General features: G+C 40.7%; 1 protein-coding gene across 3 annotated transcripts; it reads right to left on the reverse strand.

Annotated features, from left to right (window-relative positions):
• Window positions 1-673: 673 nt before the first annotated feature.
• Window positions 674-24,185, reverse strand: TBC1D31 (TBC1 domain family member 31). Of its 3 annotated transcripts, none has more exons than XM_072327623.1 (22): window positions 23,972-24,185; window positions 21,164-21,310; window positions 20,473-20,588; window positions 18,502-18,680; window positions 14,404-14,555; window positions 13,830-13,989; window positions 13,393-13,593; window positions 12,042-12,218; window positions 11,200-11,279; window positions 10,951-11,097; window positions 10,430-10,563; window positions 9,343-9,476; window positions 8,559-8,738; window positions 7,374-7,606; window positions 6,617-6,769; window positions 6,046-6,181; window positions 5,137-5,229; window positions 4,678-4,818; window positions 3,569-3,763; window positions 3,008-3,158; window positions 1,598-1,714; window positions 674-949 (listed from the first exon to the last, which is right to left on the reverse strand). In XM_072327623.1, exons 1-22 carry the CDS (start codon window positions 24,046-24,048, stop codon window positions 807-809), a joined length of 3,246 nt encoding a protein of 1,081 aa, XP_072183724.1. In that variant the 5' UTR covers window positions 24,049-24,185; the 3' UTR covers window positions 674-806. The 3 variants fall into 3 exon arrangements, with proteins under 3 accessions (XP_072183724.1, XP_072183726.1, XP_072183725.1); XM_072327624.1 differs by having other exon boundaries at window positions 684-940; XM_072327625.1 differs by lacking the exons at window positions 20,473-20,588; window positions 23,972-24,185 and having other exon boundaries at window positions 21,164-21,280.
• Between the last annotated feature and the right edge of the window lie 51 nt (window positions 24,186-24,236).

Raw genomic sequence — 24,236 nt, forward strand, 5'->3', positions numbered from 1 at the left:
TCGCCGGCGCCACCAGCTGCACCCAGCTATGGCTGCGCTCGGCTTCCTGCCCCAGCAAACCTCTTATGCACAGTGCTGATGCCTTTACGCACCCTAAGTGCGTACACACATGGCCCAACCTGCTAGCCTAAGGTTGTTATTATTTTTTACAATATGGAAACAATCACGTGCATATCCCAAGATTTCTAAGTGTGGAGGCCAACGTGATCAATAGCTGCCTCTGTGCACTTAGGGCTGCGTGTGATGCGATGGGAAAAGGGCTGCTGCGCTCTGCCTCGTGTACTGCCCAGGCCTGCCCTGCCCTGCAGCACCAACGATCATCCTTTTCATTCAGCTTTACTCGAGCGTGTATTTTTCATTACGCAATGACAGAATATCCTGAGTCGGAATAGACCCATAAGGATCACTGAGTGCAGCTCCTGGCTGCTAACAGAGATAGAACAGCACATCTCCGGCAGCTCAGGTTCCACAGCCTCCCTGTGCCCTGCTTTTAGCACCTGGCTCTGATGGTGGATGGCTTCTTCAAGTCGGAGCTTTGGCTGCACCAAATAAAGCATACGAACACTCTGCGTATATGAAATAACTTAATGGTCAGAAGTCAGCTTATTTGAGAAGTAAAAATCATATTACAATTACGGAGAAAACAACGAGGGTACAAATGCCGCACGTTTTTCTAGCTAGAATTTTATTTTTATATAAAAATATTTCCAAAAGCCTTTATAATAATCAGTCCATGATCAGTCCTTAATCACATCACACGTAGTCAGGTGATCCGAAAGTACAGCTGAGGTCCAGAGCAAACCATCTCAGGTTGTCCACCGTGTGGCTGAGACAAGAGCTGGAGGACGCCTGGTTTGGGCCCGTGCTGTCAGCTTCTGCCTGAGCTGCCTGACTTCTGCCATCAGCTCCCGCTCCTGGTGTGCCAGCTCTCGTCTTCTGTCTAAAGAGGCTTAAATGGAAGGAACTCAGACTTAATATTGAGCCTGTTATCCACAAATGCCATAAATGTTTATTGGGAAAACTCCTCTGGACAGATACGCTCTATTCATTACAACCTCTGGGCAGTGTCATGTTTTGTTACACAAAGGTCGGATGTTGCTGGGGTTCCCTGGCAGCTCCAAAGATTCCCTGTGCTGCAGAGTGATAGAGATAACATGCAAGGCATTTTAATATGTGCCTTCATTGGCTAGGACGGCCCCGGGTAGATGATTGAAGACTGCTTCTTATCTGTAACTCTGCAGGATTTTCATGAAGGATGGTTCTACATACGCTCAACATCCCCAAATCACATATAATTATGAAGCCTGAGCAAATACAGCTAAAATGATCAGGTCAGAATGGGATTAAACTAGGCTGAGGTTTCAAATGACCGGTTTTATAATGCAACACAGTTCAGGCATTTCCTACCTGTGCCATTCCTGGTAGTGATTCATTATTTTTTATGTTTTTCATGTGTGAAACAGAAGACAACAATAAACGGCTTTACTATCCACTAAACACCTACACAATGAATAATAACTCAATCACCTGGCAAGGTGTTCCAGTAACGCACCTCAAGTTAAACGTGAGAATAGAGGGCCCTAACTTAGAATCTCACCGTGCAATGACGACTGTGATGCAGACAAATCGTTCAGGCAGACGTTTCCAGACTCTGGCACCTGCTGGAATCTGACCCCTCTCTCTGCACGTCTGGCCTTTAAATCGCGCAGTCTCTCTGTTGGAAATGCAGGGAAAGCACTGTCGTACAATTTAAATTACAGTTCTGTATGTGGTGTTTCTCCCCATGTAATTAATCTTCTGACAAATGGGCCACTGAATTTGTGTGGAATACGGCTACTCGTACTTGCTGTTTTCGGAGACACTCATTGTAATAACTTGTAGTTGCTAATTACTCTGTATTAAAACCATCAGGCAAATTAAGGCAATGTCCGAAAAAGTTTGCTGAAAGCAACACCAATCAACTAATCTTAATACTAGTCACTAATGTTGTGCTTGTCATGAGGAGATGGGGCAATAGAATCATAGAGTTCTTTGGGAGGGGCCCTTAAAAGTCATCCAGTCCAACTCCCTTGCAATGAACACGGACACCTGGGTGCTCAGAGCCCTGTCCTGCCTAATGTCTCCACGGATGGGGCAACCCATTCCAGTGCTTCACCACTCTTACTCTAAAAATCCTGATTAGCCCAAGGTGTCTTCCAGCAGAATAGAGTATTACAGGTTGAGGTTTCCAAATTGATTAAAAAAACCTGTGCAAACTATCCTTCATTTTCTGTTTCTGTGTGCTCTGCATCTCCCTTATGAGGAAGGCTGAGAGACCTGGGGCTGCTCAGTATGGACAAGGGAAGACTGAGGGGGGGGTGACCTTATCAATGCTTACAATTATGTGAAGGGTGTAAGTCAAGTGGATGGGGCCAGGCTCTTTTCAACAGTGCCCAGCAACAGAACAAGGGGCAACAGGTACAGAACAGGAGAAATTCCATATGAACATGCAGAAAAACTTCTTAGATGTTACAGAGCACTGGAACAAGCTGCTCAGAGGGAACCATATAACCCTTAAAGTTGGAAGGAACCTCTGAGAGCCATTTACTTCAACTCCCCTACAATGAACAGGGACATGCACTGCTAGATCAGATAGCCCAGAGCCTTATCCAGCCTCACCTTGAAAGTCTCCAGGGATGGGGCATCAACCAAAACACCAGGTAACCTGATCCAGTGCCTCAACACTGGCTGTGAGTCTCCTTTTTCAGAGATATTCAAAACTCACCTGGATGCTTTCCAGTGTAACCCACTGTAGGGAACCTGCTTCAGCAGGTGGATTGGACTAGACGATCTCTAAAGGTCCCTTCCGACCCTTATGATTCTGTGATTCAGAATGATTTACTCATGTACAGGAGTTTAACCTATGTTTATCTTTAGTGTTACTTTGTTTTCTGCTCATCGGTCCAGACCTTCATGCCAATATCCAGTCTGCTGATACTCAAGAAAACTGCATATTCTACATACTCACCAAAATAGCCATCCCCACTTTGCAGCTTTTCAGCCAGTTCTAATTCATCATTCATTTCATCTTCTAAAAACTGCTTCCTGTGCACATCTGCAGCAGCTGCTGCCTTCTGCTCTTCCTCCAGCCGTGCTTTTCTCCATGCAACTTCTTCCCACTGTGCAACAGAGATACTGAGTACATCCTCAGCAGATGTATTATGAGATAAAAAAGAACATGTAAAAGCACCTGGATTATTACAGACTACACTTCCTCTTTAGATCAAAAGGTGTATTATTACTCTGAGTGAATGTTTATTTTTTGAAACATTTCTCCTTCAAACACCTGGAGCAAGGTGAAAGTCTTGATTTAGAGGAAAAAAAAGAGAGAAACTTACACAACTAGGAATCTGCCTCTTAAATCTACAACATCCTCACTAATTTGCTCTAGAGCTTCCAGGACAAAATAGGAAAGGAGTTACTTAAACTATTTCTTCTTGTTCTACCTGTTTTGTGCTATTCTATGTTACAGGCAAAAGACAGATGTACTTTCGCCAGTCCCACTTAGGAAAAGAAAGAATGCAGATACCTTTTCTTCTTCTGCCTCCCTCATGGCTTTCAGCAGCTCAGCTTCTTTTACCCTGTTGTCATGCAGGAGCTTGGCTATCTCTTCATAACGCTTCTCACGGTCCTGATCATCGTGCCTTAGTTTATTCAATGCTTGCAGCCTCCATTCATTGTCAATGCACTTCTGTTCTACTTTGGCTAAATTTTCTTCGGCCACCTAACAAAATATGTTTCTTAACAGGGCTCCATTTACTTTATTTCAAGTATATAGCATTACATACAGATAAGGGAAGATCTTTTGCTGTCAAACTAAAGTGTCCTACGGTATTGCTGTTAGATGTCCTCAGCAGGAGACTGCACCTGCAGTGCCACCCCTCCATTCATTATGGCAGGCTGTCTCTTCTGTCAGGGCTGTCTTTTGCTCCTTTTTCATTCCTGTTATTCTTTCTCTCACTGAGGGCCTTTTAAATGAGATATACACCCCCTCCATCATTTAGAAGATTTTGCTTTCTTAGCATGGTTTTCATATGACTTCCAGGTGCACTTAACATGAGATTGATACCTGAATGCCAATACTTCCGCCCACATCCATCTGCTTCCAAGAATTGAAGGTTGTTTACAAAAATTCAGGCCCATATGTTTATTTCTAGACAAAATATAAATGCAGATGCCAAGCATATGGGTAGTGGGTTAGCTGCAACTATTTTTCCAACTGTGCAGATACAAGTTCTGAGCTTGAAAATCTGAACAATTCCTAATGTCAAGCTATACGTGTTCATTACTGTGATCAGAGAGACAGCTTCTGCAATTGAATGTCATGCCAAGTGCTAGCAACTGAAAGTTCCTTTGCAGTTTCCTTTTGTTTTATTATGACTACAAATAAAACATGTTCCTTAATAGGAGAATAACTTACTCTGAAGAGTACTTTGGAGTTTTAAATGCCTTTTGAAACCCTCAAAACTTTAAGCAAGCCACCCTGATCTATTAAGATGAATATCTAGAAACCAGATCTCTTTAGAAATATTTTCACGGTAACTTGTATTAGCTCATTGCTACAAAAATACAATTAAATAGCATACCGGTTAACATAACTGACTCCCCCAAATACATGTGAAAATCCAGCCATCTTACCATCTGAGCTTTCTGCCTTTCTTCTTGATCTGTTTCTATCCATCTCTGAACAATGTGGTCTTCAAGCTCTGCTTTTCTTTGTCTATCATCTGTCTCTTCTCTCATTTCCTGCGTAATTCTCTCCTGATCTTTGATAAGACGCTGCCAAACATACAAGCATAAGTTACTGTTGCTAAGCTACTATTGATATAAAAACCCTTAACACTGAACAAAGATCTATCTGAACTATATGTAAGGCATTTGAGAAAGGAGGTGCACTTTCTCCATAAACCACCCATTCCATTTTGCTTACTGATGCTGGCAATGAGACATTCTATCATCAACTACTACAATCTGTTATTAGTTGAGGGTTCATTCTAGAAAAGGTATCAGAGAGGAAACTTAAAAAAACCCTTTCCTTTTCCCGTACATAGGAAGAACCATCAAATATAAACATCTGTAGAGTTCCCTAACAATTACCTGTTCAAAAAGCTGTCTGTGTGATTCAAGTTCCATCTGTCGTACTTCTATATCTTGAACAGTAGCAGCTGTTTCTTGCTCTCTCATGGATGCCTTGGGGAGAAGAGAAACACATGAAAACAGAGCAAGGGAGAAAAAGAAGCAAGAACGTCCAAAGCCAGAAGTGACGTTCCGCTTCTAAGTTCTAGATGACTTTCTGTCATATGATGAACAGTGGAAAATACTGAACACTGAAAGTACAGGACAAGGTGAAGGCAAAAGGCACGGGAATAATTTTGAATCCAGCCACATGTTAGAGAAATATCAAGCTAATGCTAATAGTCTGCAAGATACAGCTACAAATTAAATAGTTTCTGAACCCAAACTGCTGCAGAGGACAGCAGAGATGCAAGTGGCCACCTGGGCTGAGCTGCAAAGAAGAATCTGACAGTGGCCTGACTCTGCAAAGTGTGTGCTGAGATGCACAGAATAGCTCAGCAGAGACTAGATTTGTACCCACAAGGTTCAAAAGCTCATGCTCTGCTCTCTCTCACTATGGTGCTTAAGCTACTAAGCCCGCAGGAACAGAGGCAGACCTGGCCAAAGGCTGTTCCAGAGTTAATTTGCAGTCTGGATATACAGCCCACAGACAACTGATAATTGACGAGTCCTTTAAGGAGCTAATTACATTTTTCAACACTGTTAATATAGAGATATATTTGGCTTTTCCCAGGAATTCTGCCAGTTAAAACAAGACACAGGAACATAGGAAGTGCCAAATAAAACTGTTAAATTATACATTTACACTTTAAGTCATCTACCTCATGCTAAACACACCCCTGGGCTCACAAATCACAGTATATTTCAGTTATGCATTTCTTTCTTGGTTTTTGTTCCTTCAAGAAAAGAACTGCTAGAGCAATACTCAGCCTTTCTTGCAATATCATCGTCAAGACGTTTCAGCTCCATTTCACGCCGATCTTGCTGGTATTTCAGAAAACGCCTTCTTGAAGCATCTAGAAATTGTAGTTCCTTTACTTTCAGTTCTCTTCTCATAGCAGCTAGTCTTCAAAGCCAAAATAAACAAAAACAAGGGAATTTGTATGTATGAAAGCAGCCTTTCTCCTAACTCCACAGAAAACATAAGAATCTGTAGAGCATACCATCAATACTCTCAATACTCTAACTTAATCTTGTATTTGTAGAGTAAGTCTGTCCACAGTACAAGTAGCTGTCCAAAAGCTTTCACAGCCTGAAGTGACTGAAGTGACTAGACAAAGGGCTGAGAGCTGAGACAAAAACATAAAGTGTCTTGGCCTCTATATGTTCTGTTCCCTTGGGCAAGGCAGCAATACTTCATTCTCACACCAAAATCTGACCTACCAGATCACACTGCTCTCCTACACTACAATTGATACAAATTAGTGGCCATTTATCCTTTACTAAAATGTAACAGCAGGATACTGTAGCCAGGTCTCTGATGTTTTTTATACTGTAATACCTCCGCCTTTGTTCTGCCAGCTTTTCTTCTTCTTCCAGTACCATTTTTCGCCTTTGTTCTTCAGCTTCTTGGAGTAATTCCTGCTTTCGGTAGAAGGCTTCATCTTCTGCTTTCCGTTCCAGTGCTTTAGCTTCTAATTCATGCACTAATTGCCTAAATGGAATGTGATCACGTGTTCATATATCAAGAAATCACTTGATTACTTTGAACTCAATATCTGTACTAGCAAAGAAGTACTGAAGTGTGATGCCAGGAGAGCATGGCACCTCTCTTTATGTAGGAATAAAATACATGGGTAAGAGTTACAGTGCTGCCTTCCACAAGCAGCAGGGCTTTTCAAATAAGTGCAAGCATTTTCTTCCTCACATTCTTAACAAAAAATCAGTTTCTAAAGGTGTCTTGTTATCGTGGCTCCCACTCATTTTAATGGTGAGCAAGGAACACCTGGCCCTACATAAAGTTGGATGTGACAAGGTTAAGAGAGATTTAGGTTCCGACTTGTAAACTTTCAACTCTAAAGATCATCAGCCCAGTATTGTCTGTGAATTAATAAACATATTTGGTTTAAGTTAAGACTGCTATTTAACTTAAAGACCGCGTCAATCCTAATAACTATCTACAGGTTCTTTAAAGTCATCTTCCCCACTTTTTTCAATTATTGCCTCTCTTCTCAAATATACACTAAATAACAGAAAAATTGAATTGCGTCCACTTGTCCCTCCCAGTCTGACACTGTCTTCAGCTTTCCCATCAATACCTCTCTCTTAAGTATTCAATTTCATCCTGTCTGATCCTCTCCCGTTCCCGAGTTTGATAATCCACAACGAACTTGGGATATTTATTAAATACAGGGTACTGTCCTTTTGTAAGTGGCATGAAATCATCAAGCACACGTTGTGGATGGATATCTGATGGTGTAGTCTCCATAAGATGATAAGCTCGTTTAATCACAGTGTTAACGTCCAGGTTGTTACGATGATGAAAGAAATACTGTAAGAGACAGGCTGCCATTTACATTCTACAAATGATTAAGCAAGTTTTTAATACAGCTCTGTAGGAATAATTAAGTGAATTAACAAGCTCTAAATTCCAGAAGTTGGGGAAAAAAAAAACCAACAAAAATGATTCTTTAGTTAGCTCTATCAGTTGATAAAACGTCACAGGCTCAAGTGACTTGACCCAAATTTGATCCAAGTTCTAAAAGCGCACTTGGGTTCTTTTCCTTCTATTCCAACAACAGTTGTGTAAGACATCTGGGAACCCAGGTGTGACATGAGAGTGCCATTCTGCCCACGCAGATGTTCATTGCTCACTCAACATGGAAGTTCCTCTTTAGTAGGACTATAGTTCCTGTCAAAGATCTTCACCAAGAACAATTTGCAATTAGCTTTTGAAAGGTCTGATGTCTGTCAAAATGCTCACAAGAGCATTTTCAGGGTGGAACTATTTGTCTGCAAAGATGTTTTCTTATGAAAAATCTTCCTCCTTCCTTCTAAGGCTAAACATGAGAAAATTTTAATTCAGCTTCTGAGAATGTCAATTAATACTGCCTCATTTTGCAGCCTGAAAGCAAAATAATGAAACATCACAGAACTGCTGCCTTTTTTCTCCACATGCAGAAGTCAATATTAGAACCTCAGATAAAAGGCAGAATTATTTTGTGGCTGATGAACCACCAGTGCTTACTAAGTAACTTTTAGTGGCATTAGAAAGCTTATGAAAGCTGTTAGAGATCTTACTACATGAAACTGCAGGAAATTGCTCGATTTCTAATTCATTTATTGTATGTTTGTCAATTGTTAGGTGATTGTTCAGTATCATAATGATATATTAACATGGCACTGAAACACCTCCTTCAAAACTTGACAACAGCAGATATGGGGTTTTACACTTTTCTGTAGCCACATTTTCAGGTGATCAACTCAAAAAATCAAATATTTACCTCAAAATCCCGACTTTGATTACAGAGAAGCAAAGGAGCTCTGGAACAAATAATATAGGCAACAACAACCATTAGGAAGTACGAGGGATGGTTAGAGAAGATATTATCGAAGACTTTGAGCCATTCTTCTCTTGTTAGAACCTCAGAGAACAGGGTTTCTAGAAGAGGCCAGGCATAAACCTGCATCAGTTGGGAAATGTGACAAAATAACCCATTAGTAGAATTCTACCGTTCATTTTACAGAAATATGAAATATTCTTGCCTTATACCAAAAATCTATTTAGTTATGAAAGAAGCTGAAACCACATTAGAATATAAGCTTTATTACCCACTATAAACGTTCAAAAGTAATATGAGATAAGCAAACATAGTTTTCTTATTTCACTGGAGGTTTAAATACTCTGTTCAGCTTCATGAAGCTAAAATCATCCTTAATGTTAAATATGTAAAATTGTGGTTTAAACTTATTAACAGAATTCACCATGACTATGCCCAATTTAAAAGTAAATAAATAATGTATGCTCTTATAATTTGACCAGTAGATTTTCAAGCAATGTGCACCTGAAAGGGAATGACATTGAAGACCTACAGTAGCACATGCACAAGATCTCTGACCATGCAAAAAGAAAAGCATCAGGAAAACAACGATACATTGTTTACACTCCTGTATCATTCAATATTATTTACTGAAACTCCCTTACAAGATTTAGGTCAAAATACGCCACAAGTACACTATCATTCCCAGTACTGACACTTCATATACAAACATTGGCTAGAACATTACCTGTGAAGTCACACTGTATTTTATTAAATGCTGAAGGAGTTCTTTGTCGTGATGTGCTAAAATATTTTCCATCATACTAAGGATATTAACCGGAGGATTGGGAAAATATTCAAACCAGTGCTGACAAAAATTAACTAAAAAGAAAAACAAAACACGATCCACTGTAATCCAGAGTGAGAGACTCTTGCAACCTTAAGGTTTCATTATAAAGACTGCAAATGTAAGTGGAAATTTTAAGCAGCAAAGCCTACTTAAGATATTCCTCTCTCTATTCTTTCCAACCATTTGCTCTGAAACCATTCCCACAGCTCACTGCTCCTCCAAATGCACTGACACGAGTGTTTGGTCAGTGCACTGTGAACCGGACTGGGGAGCTAACCTGGCTCAAAGGTACAATGTAAACAAGTTGGCGTGCTGTGGGACAACGTGGTTAGAGGCAGGTGGGGAAACTTCAACCAATATTTCCATCTCACATAACTGCAGCCTGGATCGAGTAATTGTGAACACAGTAAGGAAAATATCTGTGAGCTTGGCTACTTATTCACTAACAGCATGTGTTTGCAAAGAGGATATGTATGCTTGGCAGCACATATCTTCTGCAGACTTAGCAACAGCTGCAACAAATAATTTAAGTGTAGTGCACTTTAATTTAGTATGTTTCTTCAGAAAACAGCCATAGTGAGCTTTCAGCCAAATGTCTAATTTTGAGTTACCATGTGTTTAAGACAGCTAAACACAGTAAAACTTTATGAGAGATCGTTCCCTTTTGACTGGAGTGGAGGTGGGTTTGAGTACTTTTCCCATGCCTGAGATACAGATTTCAGCTATTCAGTATGATACCATTATGCTCGATATACTTGTTCTTACTGAGACTTTGCAAATAGTATAAAACTGCTAGCTTTTGCTACAAACACTGCAGAAGGAAATCTAGTATCTTGTTTTGATTTAAAAACAAATTTTGGTTTTAAACATGCAGTTGCTACATATTAATTCCTGGCAATACCTTCATTTCATCAGGAAAAGCTTTTTTGTGTAGGAAAGCTGAAACATGTTACTGCGTATTTGACTTTCAAAAATCATTACTTACCTACTACTGTAGCAACAACTTCAAAGCAGATCAGCTGGTTGTTCTGGAATAATTTTACAAATGGGAATGCTAGCAAAGGAATATAAGGTGTCTCGCCAAAGATAGCAGACCAGTGAGCTAGAGCTGATAAGGTCCTATACACAAAGGCAAGCAAAGGTGCATAAAACATCAGTACAAAATAGAAGAAAAATATAAGGAACATTTTAAAACTATCGTTTAAAAAGATTGTAAACTTCAAAATAGATGCAGGCTTATAGCAGTTATAAAAACAAAAATGCACTAGGGCACAACTATTTCACTTTAGCTGATTCCAGTTATGGGACACATTTTAGATCAATATATGAATATATGGCTGGATGTGGCTCTGGGCAGCCTGGTCTGGTGGTTGGCAGCCCTGTCAAACTATGACAAGGGGGGTTGAAACTAGGTGCTCATTGTGGTCCATTTCAACGCAGGCCATTCTATGATTCTATGAAAATATAAACGTAGAATATTTAAATAAACATAAATATACATTTTACCTCTGTAAAACTCTCAGCAGTTTCCTGCTTTTGATGGGATACTCATTCTGAATATTCACAAATGCGCTGTGGGTACCCTTATCTATCAGGCTACTGAATGCTAAGTGGTTTTCAGGAAGCTGTAATAAGGAACGCCAAACAAACATCCTGTAATTACAACACAGACTTAGTCAAGCAACTTCTCTTTCACAGGCCATTAGACACAAGCAAGCTGATTATGCACAAGCATGAACACGCATACAAACATACCTGTATTTTGCTGGATACTCGCCATATCCTTTCAATAAGACCTGTAAGCGTTTCTTGTTTAATCCACCTGGCAATTCATTCTACAAAAAAGGGAATCAGCAGTAAATGTGAGGATTTCTCATTCATTAGTTCTTTCCTTGCACACTATTCAATGGCAGTAGCTGAATACAGAAATTCCTAGCACATCTTAAAGATATATATAATATTTACAGCTGTATTATCCTAAGTATTTCAACAACAGAGATCACTCATCTGCTGACGTCAAGAAGAGTTGCCACTAATTTCAGATCAGACCCTGACTGATTAAACTGTATCTAGTGAAATGATTGATTCAGTCAAACATAAGGTCTATTGACAGAAGTGATGGATTACATTGTGATGAATGGCACAGGAGAAAACATCATGTACGTGTATATACATGCATATATGAGAATACGCATATACGCATGAGACTCAAAATAAATACACATAACAGTAATGCGTCTTCTAAATAATTAAGAAAAGTGAAGTAGCTTCTAGGCAGATATTTTAGAAGTGCAGTTTGCTAGCAGGGAAGCAGATTGGAATTAGCAAATATCCAAATGCGTCACAAGTTGAACAACATCAGAGGTGCCCAAACATGACTGAAGCAATGGTAGCTCTGGTTGCATCACATAATACAGGAGTTACAGAACAGAAAGAAGAAACGGTGTTAAAACTCCTTTAACTCTGTTCAAATATCCAATTGAATCAGTGCCTGAACTTATTCTACAAACTAAATGGCTATTTCCTGCCCCCTCTCCGGCCCCATAAGGAACCTTAAATACAGACCAAAGAACAAAATATTTGTAACTTCTTCTTACCTCTTTATTTTCAAGTGGTGTACTCATTTGCACTTTCAGCAGTCTGGTTTGAATTTTGCTTCCTTTGGACTTCCAAGGCTGCTCTGACCTTCCTGAAGTCACTCTCATTGTCAGCTTGTTTGCCTCTGACTTGCACTTGGGCCAATCTTCCACTACTTTGAACAGCGGAGGTGGAGGCTAATATTAAGTGAAAATGACTCCATTAACATCTTGTAAGACAGAATAAATAACGCTATATTTTGATGTCTATTTTAATATGCAATATCCTTGAGCTTGAAGGCCGTAGTACAAAGAACAGAGAGATACTTATAACAGAAACAAATACATATCATCTGTATACTCCTAAAGATATATGGCAGTGAATTAAACTACTGCAGTTAATAGAAAGACTGTGAGAATGTATACACAGCTTCCTAACATCTACTCAGACATCATGTTATTTCCTTGTTTAGCAAACACTGAAATACAATTGAGATAGTATAAATGTCTATCATGTAGTGTTCAGGTTATTTATTTTGGTATGTTTCTCAATGTTACTAAAAGATTTTGCATTTCCATAGCACCTATTAAAGGAACACAAAAGACTTCTACAAACTTTAATTAATCTTCAGTGTTAGGTATTAATTCAATTTTAGAGACTGGGAAAGCAAGGAACAAAGTGGATATCCCAGTTCATGTCAATCTGGCAGCAAAAGTGCAAATGGAATGCATATGTGACATCTTTACACATCCTTCCTCAGCTTCAACTCCTTCATTAACTGGTTACTGTTTACTTCAATGACACAGTGATTAAAGATAAGTGGAATTCTGGATTTAGAAACCTGACTCCCATTAATAAATTACTTTAATAAAGTAAGAACTGGTATTTAGAATGCTTGCTATTTAGGAAGGACTAGGAGTATGATTGTGCCATAATGATGCATGCTGGGATCGAGTAACACAGCAAGAACCATCCATGCCTGCAGTTTAAGAGAACTTCAGTTGCAAAACACTTCTTGGTAGGAAATGGAACAGACACAGCACACAATTGTGCCATTTCCATCTCTCCCAAAATGTCATTACAAAAATCAGTCCCCATTAATTGCTGCAGAAAGAAATAACAACTTCCCTTCCTCCGAAAACCAAAACCACTGTGATACATTTTACAAACACCACATTACCTGACAGGCTGGGATAGAAATGAAGGAACTCAGCAAACCACTTTTTCTGTTTTTATAGTGTTAAGTATGGCACTGCAACACTTCTGAGCCAGTGACATGTCAGCAAACTACTGCTGATACAAAAGTTATGTGGACAAGGTGTCACCTTTAATGGGATCTACTGCAATTATAAGAAATATAAAACAATGTACCTTATTCACCTCCTGAGTCAAAGCTTGGACACTGTATAAATTAAGGCTACCATTTTCCATTACTGATGCAATATACCGTCCACTGGGGCTAATTGTTGCTGTACTAATTCCTTCTTCATGACTCCCAATGACAAAAAGAAGTTTGTATGTTTCTATACTGATAAATCTCATAATATTATCTTGACTTAACACTCCAAGGACCTGTAAGTCAAAAGGATTAATCAGTAATGCTGTCAATGTCAAACAAAGTGGAATACAAATTAAGAAATGCCATTCCATTAAGGTAGAGGAGCAATTGAACAAATATTTAGAACAGAATCTTTCCTCTGGCATGGCAGGGGCCCACCTCTCTGCTGTCCTCAAAAAGCCCCCTCCCAAAAAAACCCCTGTTGAATCAAGTAATCAAATATCCATTCTTAAGTTTGTAAGTAACTGACCTGATTGGAGCCCCCATCAAAACTGTCAGGGAGGAATTCCAGATGACGGACAGCTCGTACTTCTGTAGGCATCTGGATTATTCTTACCAACTGCTTTGATTCTAAACACCATGAGTGAAGATGATTTGATTTTCCGCCAGCTACAAAAATCCGGCCATCTCTGGGTCACAGATGAAGCAAAGTTTCCATCAGAATATTATAGTTTAAGCTACAAAGAGAGAGATCGTACATTTCCTGCTACGCCCTCATATCACTTTGGAATCTGACATTATTCCTGACATAATCTCCTGAAAGTACAAAACAGCTTCTAAAGAATAAAATTTCTTTTGTAATGGATAGCTTAAACCTTATTCTACTGGTCATCAAATCAACTTTATTTCAACTGCTATGGGACTGTAATAAAAACAGCTATGGAACCTTGCTGCAAGTATCAGTCACAGCAGATTTCAAATGCTTATCATTGCATACAGTTTAGTTCTTCCATAAAACTTCCATAAAATTGTATATAAGAAAGCCTGTTTTAAAATTACGGGTTTTGTAGTCTGCCTTTAGAATGCTTAAAATAGCAGCTTACCTGGTAACTGCAAAGACCTTATAATGTAATGCAGAACCTTCTACTGCAGTTGGCAACTGATATTTACAGTGAAGAGTATCAAATTCCCATGCAAAAACAGAATTATCTTTGAAACAGCTGAGGATGGTGTTACTCAATGGAAGAAAAAAAACCTGAAAGAATATGAAAAAATAAAAAATGGAATGATGTCACCAAGGATGTACCCTTTAAACAGAATTAAAGTGAATGGCAGAATAAAAAACCATGACAGTATAACTATCGCTGTAACTGTGTAATAAAGCTGCAATGCGAGGCTTCAATTCTGGTGGTGAATGGAGTCATGGAGGTGAATGGAGCTAAGTCCAGCTGGTGACTGGTCACAAATAGTGTTCTCCAGGAATTATTATTGGGGCCAGACCTGTTTAATATCACCTGGATGAGGGGACTGAGAACACCCTCAGTAAGTTTGCAGATGACACCAAGCTGGGAGAAAGCTGATCTGCTTGAGTGCAGGAAGGCCCTACAAAGGGATCTGGATAGGCTAGATCAATGAGCTGAAGCCAATTGTATGAGCTTCAAAAACACCAAGTGCTGGGTACTGCACTTTGGTCACAACAACTCCATGCAATGCCACAAGCTTGGGACAGAGTGGCTAGAGAGCTGCATGGCAGAAAAGGAGTGTAAGCTGATAGATGCCTGAAGGTGAGCCAGCAGTGTGCCCAGGTGGCCAAGGAGGCCAACAGCATCCTGGCTTCTGTCAGTGTACAGTGCACTCGACGCTAGTAAGGCTACACCTTGAATGCTGTGTTTGTTTTGGGCCTCTCACTACAGCCAATTTATCTCACCGAAATGACACAGAAGTTTATCTGGGTTATTTTCAAAACTGCTCCTCCCTTCTGGAGGGTTCTGATGATTGTTAGAGAGGGCATAATAGTGATGCAGGGAAAATGCACCCAGCCTCAGGAAAGCATGGGAGCCAGGAGCCAGAACTGCTCACTGAGCACAGGTGGGTTTTGAATAGCTTGCTGCATCTCCTACAAACACCTTTGCTTTCAACAACCTGCAAATGCACTCTGTGAAGCACTTATCCTTAGGCTTAAGCTCCTCAGTTTTGCACACAACTACTAAATGTAAGAAATACTGTACAAAGTTTAGCAGCGTATTCTGCAACTATGAAAAGCAGTCTGTCATAAAAGAAAATAAAACCAAACTTATACTTTTTCCCCCATTATTCCAAACATGTTTACCATTTTTATGTCATTCCTTTTATAAAGAAAAATAAAAGCCTTTTTTTTTTTTAAATGCATGGGAGTTGTTGGATACATTTTTGCTTAATGACACAACACTGATCTAGATCAGAGGTTCTGCTTTGGTAGCAGCACGGTTAGCTTCAGATAGTGCCCTATAAGTGCAATTTTGAAGGTTAAATTCAAAATGTTTTCTGGTATTTGAGCTCTAAGGGACTGAATACCCAAAGGACTCAGTGGCTGAGATCTGCAGTCAGTACCAAAAGGTTCAGTTTTGTTTTGAATGGTTTCTTTGAAACTTGAAATCTGGATACATGGGATGGTATTCATTGTGTTGAATGTCAGTGACTGAAAGTTAGATGTCCAGCACAAATTAGTCACTTGACAGCGAACAAAAGTTACCCATAGGGCAAAAGTCACTTACCACATTCATGTTTAAACAGACTGAGTTGCACGTCCTACTTTAGGGAGTGTGAGGAAGCCTAGACAAAAATGTGAGGACAGACTGATGCCTATCATGCAGATAGGTGAAGCTAAGCAGCATGATTTCCACCTTTTCTTACTTCCAATTGTAAAAAAAGAGTCTGTGGGTTCTTCCAACAGCAAATGTAGCCCAAGAAGAGCTTCGATTTTCTATTTAAGTTCTGGCAAACTGGACCAGTTCCTCACTTTTTGCTTTGTCCTAGAAAAATACCACAAGCTGGTCACAAGCAGATGTAATAAGCAGCAATGCTTTGAAAACTGTCATTACAGGCATCTTTTCTTTAGCTCTTCTTTCTTATTTGTCTTTTTTTCAACTGCTGTTCTTAACACCACACAACTCAGCCTCTGTCATATTAAGTAAGCTTTGTCTCATACCAACTGAACTGAGGGTGTGTTTTGGAGTGCAAACTAGGCTTAAATTAAAGAGGCACCACAAAGTACTCTGCAGATCAGCACGAAACTAACACAAGGACCCAAATACCAAGTAGGAATCCAACTTTGGACAGTACGTGTCATGGTTGTATCTAATAATAAATCTGATCTTTAATCAAGTGCTTATCTGTATGATTTGAATTCTGGCATGGGAGTAAACCTCATTATTCTAAACACTGCAAAACAAAATCCAGATAAAATGGATTATTTGCATTGAGTCCTATTGGAAATGGTAAAGCCAAAGCAAAATTGCAGGCTATTAATTCCCAAATTCTTGATTTATTCCCTCAGTGATAGTAATGCTTGGACTTAAAAAGTTTGTTACCATACTGTAGCATCCTGGCCCCACCAAATTCCATGAGTCATTTACCTGCAAGAAATCTCTACACTTAGCCTCAAGAAAGATACTAAGCAGCAGAAAAATTATAGAATACAATAGCTTGGGTTGGAGGGGACCTTTAAGGCCATCTATTTCCAACCCCCCTGCCATGGGCAGGGACACCTTCAACTAGAGCAGGTTGCTCAAAGTCCCATTCATCCTGTTCCAGTGCCTCACAGTGAAGAATTTCTTCTTTATATCTAAACCAGCTCTGCCCTCTTTCAGTTTTAAATCACTATGTCTCATTCTATCACTATAGACTCTTTTTTAAAAAGTCTCTTTCCATCTTTCTTATGAGCATCCTTTAAGTATTGGAAGGCTGAAACAACAAAAGTTCTATCAACTAAAGAAATCAAATCAAGAGATCAACTTGATGAGAAAGTTGGTTTGAAGTGTCATTTGTAAGACTATGTTGTAGGGCAGCACGTGTGTAGGCAATGATTTGGTACTGCAGTGCTACTTACTGTAGTATTTATGCTTAATTTTAACATTTGGTGGTGTAAGCACACCTATTTAAAGCATCATAATGCTGTATCAGACCTATTAACATCACATCCTGATACAAAGGGACTCTTTCTAGTCCCCTAAGCTCTCCCAGTGCAAGTGTTTTTGTGCAGCAAACCAAAACAAAGAAACCACTAGGCTAAAATGCTGTGTTTTCTTTTTGCTGTTCTACTTATCAGCTATATTTGCACCCACATTCATTGCTTTGTGTGCATAGGAAGAAGAGAAGCTCTGGAATAAGTAGCTGAATGGGCTAAGTGGTGACTGTTCAAGTTAGAATTACCACCTCAAACCTGTTTTTTGAACAACCCTCTTAGAATCACAAATTCATTCAGGTTGAAAACGATCTCTGGAGGTCCTTTGAGACCATTCCCAAATCAAAGAAAGGTGAACTTTCATGTTAGTCTGGGTTGATCAAGGTCATGTCCAACCAAATATGCAGTATCTCTAAAAGTAAAGATTCCTTAAATGTATCCAGCAGATCTTTGTAACTACTGACTGCCTTGTGGTCTGACTGATACGATGGGAGAACAGTTAAGAAAATTAGCCCAAAGAACAGAGTAGATTTAGCTGCATTTTTAAAAATATCATAGGATTACATAATAGCCTGAGTTGGAGGGGAACCAAAAGGATCATTGAGCCCAACTCCTGGCTCCGCACAGGAGCATCCAAAATACAAACCCTGTGGCTGAGAGCATTGTCTAATCACTTCTTGAACTCTGGCAGCTTGGAGCCACGACGACTGCCTTGGGGAGTCTGTTCCACACGTGACCACTTTCTGGTGCAGACCCTGTCCCTAATCCCCACCAGTCCCTCCCCTGACTCAACTCCATGCCATTCGCTCATGCTCCACTGCTGTCACAGCTCAGCTCTGCCCTTCCATTCCCTCATGAGCAGCTGCAGCCACCATGAGGCCTCCCCTTAGCCTGCTCTGCTCAGTGCTGAACAAACTCAGTGACTTCAGCTGTTCCTCATACATCTTCCCTCTGTCTTCAAGTACTGTGATTTTAATGTGTGGTGTTCCTCCTCCTGAGGTATGTTTTTTTTACCCTTTAGCAATTACTCTTTACTCACCTGCTGTATACCCACAGACTGACGAACATTAAGCTTTCTTTTTCTTTGAAAGGTGTCCAAGTCCCACAGCTGCGCTGTATCAGTGGATGTGGTGATGGCATATCTGCCTGAGCCATGGACAGAGATGGAAGACACTGAAGAATCATGGCCTCTCATCCAACTAATGAGTTCCTGTGTTTCTGCAGGAAGAAAAGAAAAAAAGAAAAGAATCTGAAAGTCATTCAAAAGGCAACGACTACTACTTTACTCTTCATACCACTTCACACTTCGTACAGCACTATGTCTTAAAAGCGACTTTCAAGCATACCTGATATATGACCATTTACCACTACAATCCAACAAACAAGAAACAAAGTATTCATTTATTATACCATAGAGAAATAACCCCATCTCTAAGCCACAGGTTTTATTCTCAGTTCTACAGAGAAATCCAACTTGCACAGACTTGTTTAATTTAGCCCAAGAATCAATCTTAAGAAGTCATGAACACTGCAATCAAGTAAAGTAAGCAAGTCTTGTGGGCCGATTATTTGATGTGAACATCAGCAGAAATATCAAGTAGTTGAAACTGAATGTTCTGCTTAGAGTTCTCCACTTGTTTTAACTTGTGAACAGTTTGTATGAGTGATTAGGCAGCTATTTACAGGTGCAAGGAAGAAAGGTTTAACGACAACGGGCTATGACTATGGGAAAGCATAGTCAGAAAGCAACACCTCATTAACTGTTTTAGAGTCCAAAGCATTTTTATGCTGTGTAATACATACTCAGGAAATAGTACCTCTGACTACATTGTTTCTCATTTGTGACTGCATGACCACTAATCTTTCCTCAGCAACTAACCCTATTTGTGGCAAGACTACTTACATCAGCTGTTTTGCCTGACTGTCCACGAGGTTGCTCCAGCTGATCGACTGCTACAGCACCAAAGATGGGAAATGGCTACAAAGCAGCTCACAAAGCCTAACAGTCAAACTTGCTGCTGTGCTTACAGACAATTGAGTGTTTGAAGCTGTTTCCAGATGAGAGGATACCTTGGGATTACAGAGAATGGCTTCTAAATTAGGGGATGGTGCTCATATTATCTAATACTTTGTTAATGACAGTCCATCCAGTAGTGACTTACGTGAAGGACATCCTATACTTCAAGACATTCTTCAGTGTGATTTGGTGTCTGGAAACAGCACTATCTCAAAAAGCAGAACTGTGAGATCATAGAATCATAAAATGAATCATAGAATCATAAAATGGCCTGAGTTGAAAAGGACAGCAATGATCATCAAGTTTCAACCCCCCTGCTAAGTGCAGGGTCTCCAACCACCAGACCAAACTGCCCAGAGCCACATCCAGCCTGGCCTTGAATGGGGCATCCACAGCCTCCTTGGGCAACCTGTTCCAGTGCATCACCATCCTCTGTGCGAAAAACTTCTTGCTAAAGATTTCTCTAAGTAAGTAAGTAAGATTTCTCTAAATGCACCCAAAAAACTAAGTTTGGCCTTGCTGTTGTTGAAGGAAAAGTAGAGAGGATTTCAGACCTTACTTTCTTCTCTTCATTTTGGGAAACATTGTTACATTAAAAACTGCACCAATAATATCATACTCAGACCTTCTAATTGCAGGCAAGTGACTCCTATAGCTTCTTAAAAAGACGTAAGCCCAGATAATACAAGACACAACAGCTGGAATTTCTGATTGGTTACTTTACAAAGAATTAATTGTCAATGTCTTCTCCCATGTAATCAAGTCAGAGGCACACAGCTGGCCTGTGAAATGAATATTTAGACACCGGTAGATAAAGATCTACCAGCATTCTCAAAACAACTGACAGTTATTGCAGCATGTGCACTCAATTAGTTGACATGTATTGCTGCAAAAATAGTTTAAAACCGATTCAGTTGTAAACTGTCATACTAAAATCAAAATTAAAATGAGACAATAACAGTCCACATAATAAAGCTTTATATTTCTCCTTACCTGTATCAAAGCACTTCACAGAATAATCAGCCAAAGCCACCAGGAATTCTGTCTTTCTGCGAAGATTAAATGCCAAAGCGGTGCAAGCCTGCATTGTTCTCTGAACAAGCTTGAACCTATTTAAAAATACATGTTCTCATTGTGTGAGGAAGCTTTGGCTCATAATTTCAAGTGAGGTATTAGCTTAATCAGTTTCAATATATATTTCACTAAGAGAAAAATGAACTCAAAAGAAGGGAGGAAAGAAATCCTATCTTCTTATACTACATGTAAGTAGCAGTACTAACTTGAAAGCACACACTTGAAAAGATAAGAATGTATTTCTGTAAATGACAATAGTTTGGTTGTGCAACCTGTACAACCAGGTGGTTGTAATTCCTGGCTTGTATTATTAATTGATAGCACAACTCCTTTGGTAGTTTGCCATCACCAAATGGAACTGATGTTTGTTCAGTTTGGTTGCAAAGTTCTTATCCTTTGCAGCAGCGGTTTAACTAATACAATAGTACACAGGGAACCTATATGACATACTACTGGCTTACAGCTTCAGCTGTGAGAAAACCACCAACTATCTGCACAGTCATGGAAAATTAATGGTTAAAAACCTGTTGCACAATGATGATCATCTTCCATAACCCTGAATGCTGCAGGTATCAAAGCAGTTAAAATGGTGTTCTATAAATATTCTTACCTGTTCCCATTCAGGTCAAAAACGTATATATTTCCTTGGTGGTCTCCAGCAAGCAGAGAATCTCCAGAACTGTCAAAAGCCACATTCAGAAAACGTATTGCCTTGGAGTGATATCCTGTAGCACCATGAATGATGTTCACTATAAGTCTGTAAAGAAAGCAGGCAAAACAATCGTTTTGAGTAGTTTTATAACCATGCATTTTTCCAAGCCCTAAGACTAAAATCTCTCTTGATCACTGTTTTTACAGTTCTAATCATTCGTAGTGTTCTGTGAGAAACCTTCCATGAAAAATACATCTTTGTAATATAAAACAATATACTAAACAAAGGAACTCATTCACTATGTTGAAAAAATGTTAGAGAGTAAAGCAGGCAGGAGGAATTTCACCACTCGTGGTCCTGTTACGTGGCTCCTTGCTACCTGATTCGTATTATTGTATGACACTAACTTGTACGCTGGCTTATCATCATAGCCATGTTATCTGAAAAAAAAGCTCAGCACTCACAAGGAACCTGGTTCTTCATTAGCATCATAAAGAAACAAGCTAGAAAATGCAGAAGTGACAAATTATCAACTGCTTTGATTAGATGCAGGGAGGTTGGGAGGTAGGGGAATCAATGTTAACCATACTTTCTTCTGGCCTTCAGAAGCGTGAAACAATTCATTTTATCCCTGTTCATCTGAGATATTATGGAACAAAAGTTTCTGCTTTTCTATCATGCCGTTGACACAACATGAAGCCAGATGCAGAAGTGAAGCCCAAGTGCAGCAAAAGCTGTAAGAGGAAGCAGCACACTAGCACGTGGGATATACTGTTACTGTATACTGTTGGGCAAACCAGTTATCTTCCATAATCATCTGGATGTAAATTCAGACTCAGATTAAGTAACTAAAACTGTATAGAATATTGGATACTGTGACCACAATAAGGTAAGATAGGGATGCCTCTGAGCCACTGAATGCCAGGAAAGCAATATAATTGCTACATGTATGCTGGTACTCGTGTGTACACCAAGTGCAAGTGCACATCTGTAGCTATGTATGTATGTAGCTATGGCTGCAAAGCAGAGATAAAACTAACAGCACTTTGCGCTGCTACAACATTCTGGGATAAGAGAAAGGGTCATAAAAATGAAATTGGAAAGCAAATTAGCTGCTCAGATGATCATTACAAGTTTGTGATGTTAGTACCATTAACATCAACAAAACATAACATGTAACTTGTGATTCTAAAAGTAGCCTGAAGTGGGAGTACTATCAGTGTAGTGCTGGTACCTCCCAGCACTTCCTTAACGTTGCTCCATCTTGCCAGAGCTCCTTTGGCACTGAAATAATTCAGCAGAATGAAGTGGAGCTGCCACCAGATTTCCCATGGCAAACACCACTTTAGGCACTCAACAGCAGCATTCTTACAGCTCTTCCCCTTGGGCCAGGCAGTGTTCTTCTGATATTTCCTAATCAAATGTTTTAATTAGAATCATAGAATCATAGAATTACTCAGGTTGGAAAAGACCTTGAAGATCATCAAGTCCAACCGCAGCCTAACCAGTACCCTATCTCTAAAAAACCTCTGCTAAATCATATCCCTGAGCACCACATCCAAACGGCTCTTAAACACATCCAGGGATGGCGATTCAACCACCTCCCTGGGGAGCCTATCCCACTACCTAACTACCCTTTCTGTAAAGAAGTTCTTTCTAATATCCAACCTGAACTTGCCCTGGCGCAACTTGAGGCCATTTCCCCTTGTCCTGTTACTTGTCACTAGTGAGAAGAGACCTGCCCCACTCTCACTGTAAGAACCTTTCAGGTACTGGAAGACGACAATAAGGTCTCCCCTCAGCCTCCTCTTCCTCAGACTAAACAGCCCCAGCTCCCTTAGCCTCTCCTCATAGGGCTGATTCTCCAAGCCCTTCACGAGCCTCGTTGCCCTTCTCTGGACCTGCTCCAGTACTTCCATATCTTTCTTGTGCTGAGGTGCCCAAAACTGGACACAGTACTCGAGGTGAGGCCTCACCCCGGGAATTTGTGGTATCTTCTTAATGGGGGGGAAAAAAAGAGGAAAATTGGATCAAGACACTTTTGATGCCCACAAGCTCAAAACTAATGCAATGATCGTGGAGTCATTATTGGGAAGGACCATTAAGATCATCTAGTCCAACTGCCCACCTACCACCTCCATTGCTCACTGAACCACACCCGTCCCTCAGTGTCACACCTCCCCGCTCATGGAACACCTCCAGGCAGTGCCTGCAGCGCCTCCCACGGCAGCCTGTGCCAATGCCTCACTACTCTCATTGAATTCTTTCCTAACATCCGACCTGAACCTCTGCTGGCACAACCTGAGGCCATCACCTCTCATCCTATCGCTGTTACCTGTCAGCAGAGGCCGACCCCCACCTCACCATAACATCTTAACAGGCAGTTGTAGGCAGCAATAAGGTCTCTCCTGAGCCTCCTCTTCTATGACTGAACAATCCCATTTCCCTCAGTCGCTCCCCGTCAGATTTGTGCTCCAGACCCTTCACAGCTTTGCTGCCCTTCCCTGGACACGCTCCAGGGCTTCACTGTCTTTCTTGTAGCGTGGGGCCCAGCACTGAATGCAGCCCTCGAGGTGCAGCTTTACCAGAGCTGAGTACAGAGCGCCGATCACATCCCTACTCGTGCTGGCTGCACTATTGCTGATACAAGGCAGAGCGCCACGGGCCTCCTCGGCCAGCTGTGCACACCGCTGCCTCACGCTGACCGACAAACACCCTCCGATCACATTCCTCCGTGCCCTCGGCCTCTCCCTGCCCCGCCGTTACCCGCCCCGCGCCGCCGGGCTGGGTTTGCGGTGCCAGATGGAGCCGTGCTCACGGCAGCCCAGATCGCAGCTCGCCATCCTCAGCCACCGCCGCTCCCGCGCTCGCCGACTCCCCTCAGGGTTCCCTCAACGGCCGCCGCCGCGGGGGGTGCCGCACACGTGGTACGACCCTCTCTCCCTTTACCGACGGCGAGCGGCGGGAAGAAGGCGGGAGATCCCCCCCTCCTCCGGCATGGAATGGATCAGCCCGACTCGAGCGCGGGACA

This window comes from Excalfactoria chinensis, chromosome 2 (assembly GCF_039878825.1).
Source record: "Excalfactoria chinensis isolate bCotChi1 chromosome 2, bCotChi1.hap2, whole genome shotgun sequence".
NCBI classification, from domain to species: domain Eukaryota; kingdom Metazoa; phylum Chordata; class Aves; order Galliformes; family Phasianidae; genus Excalfactoria; species Excalfactoria chinensis.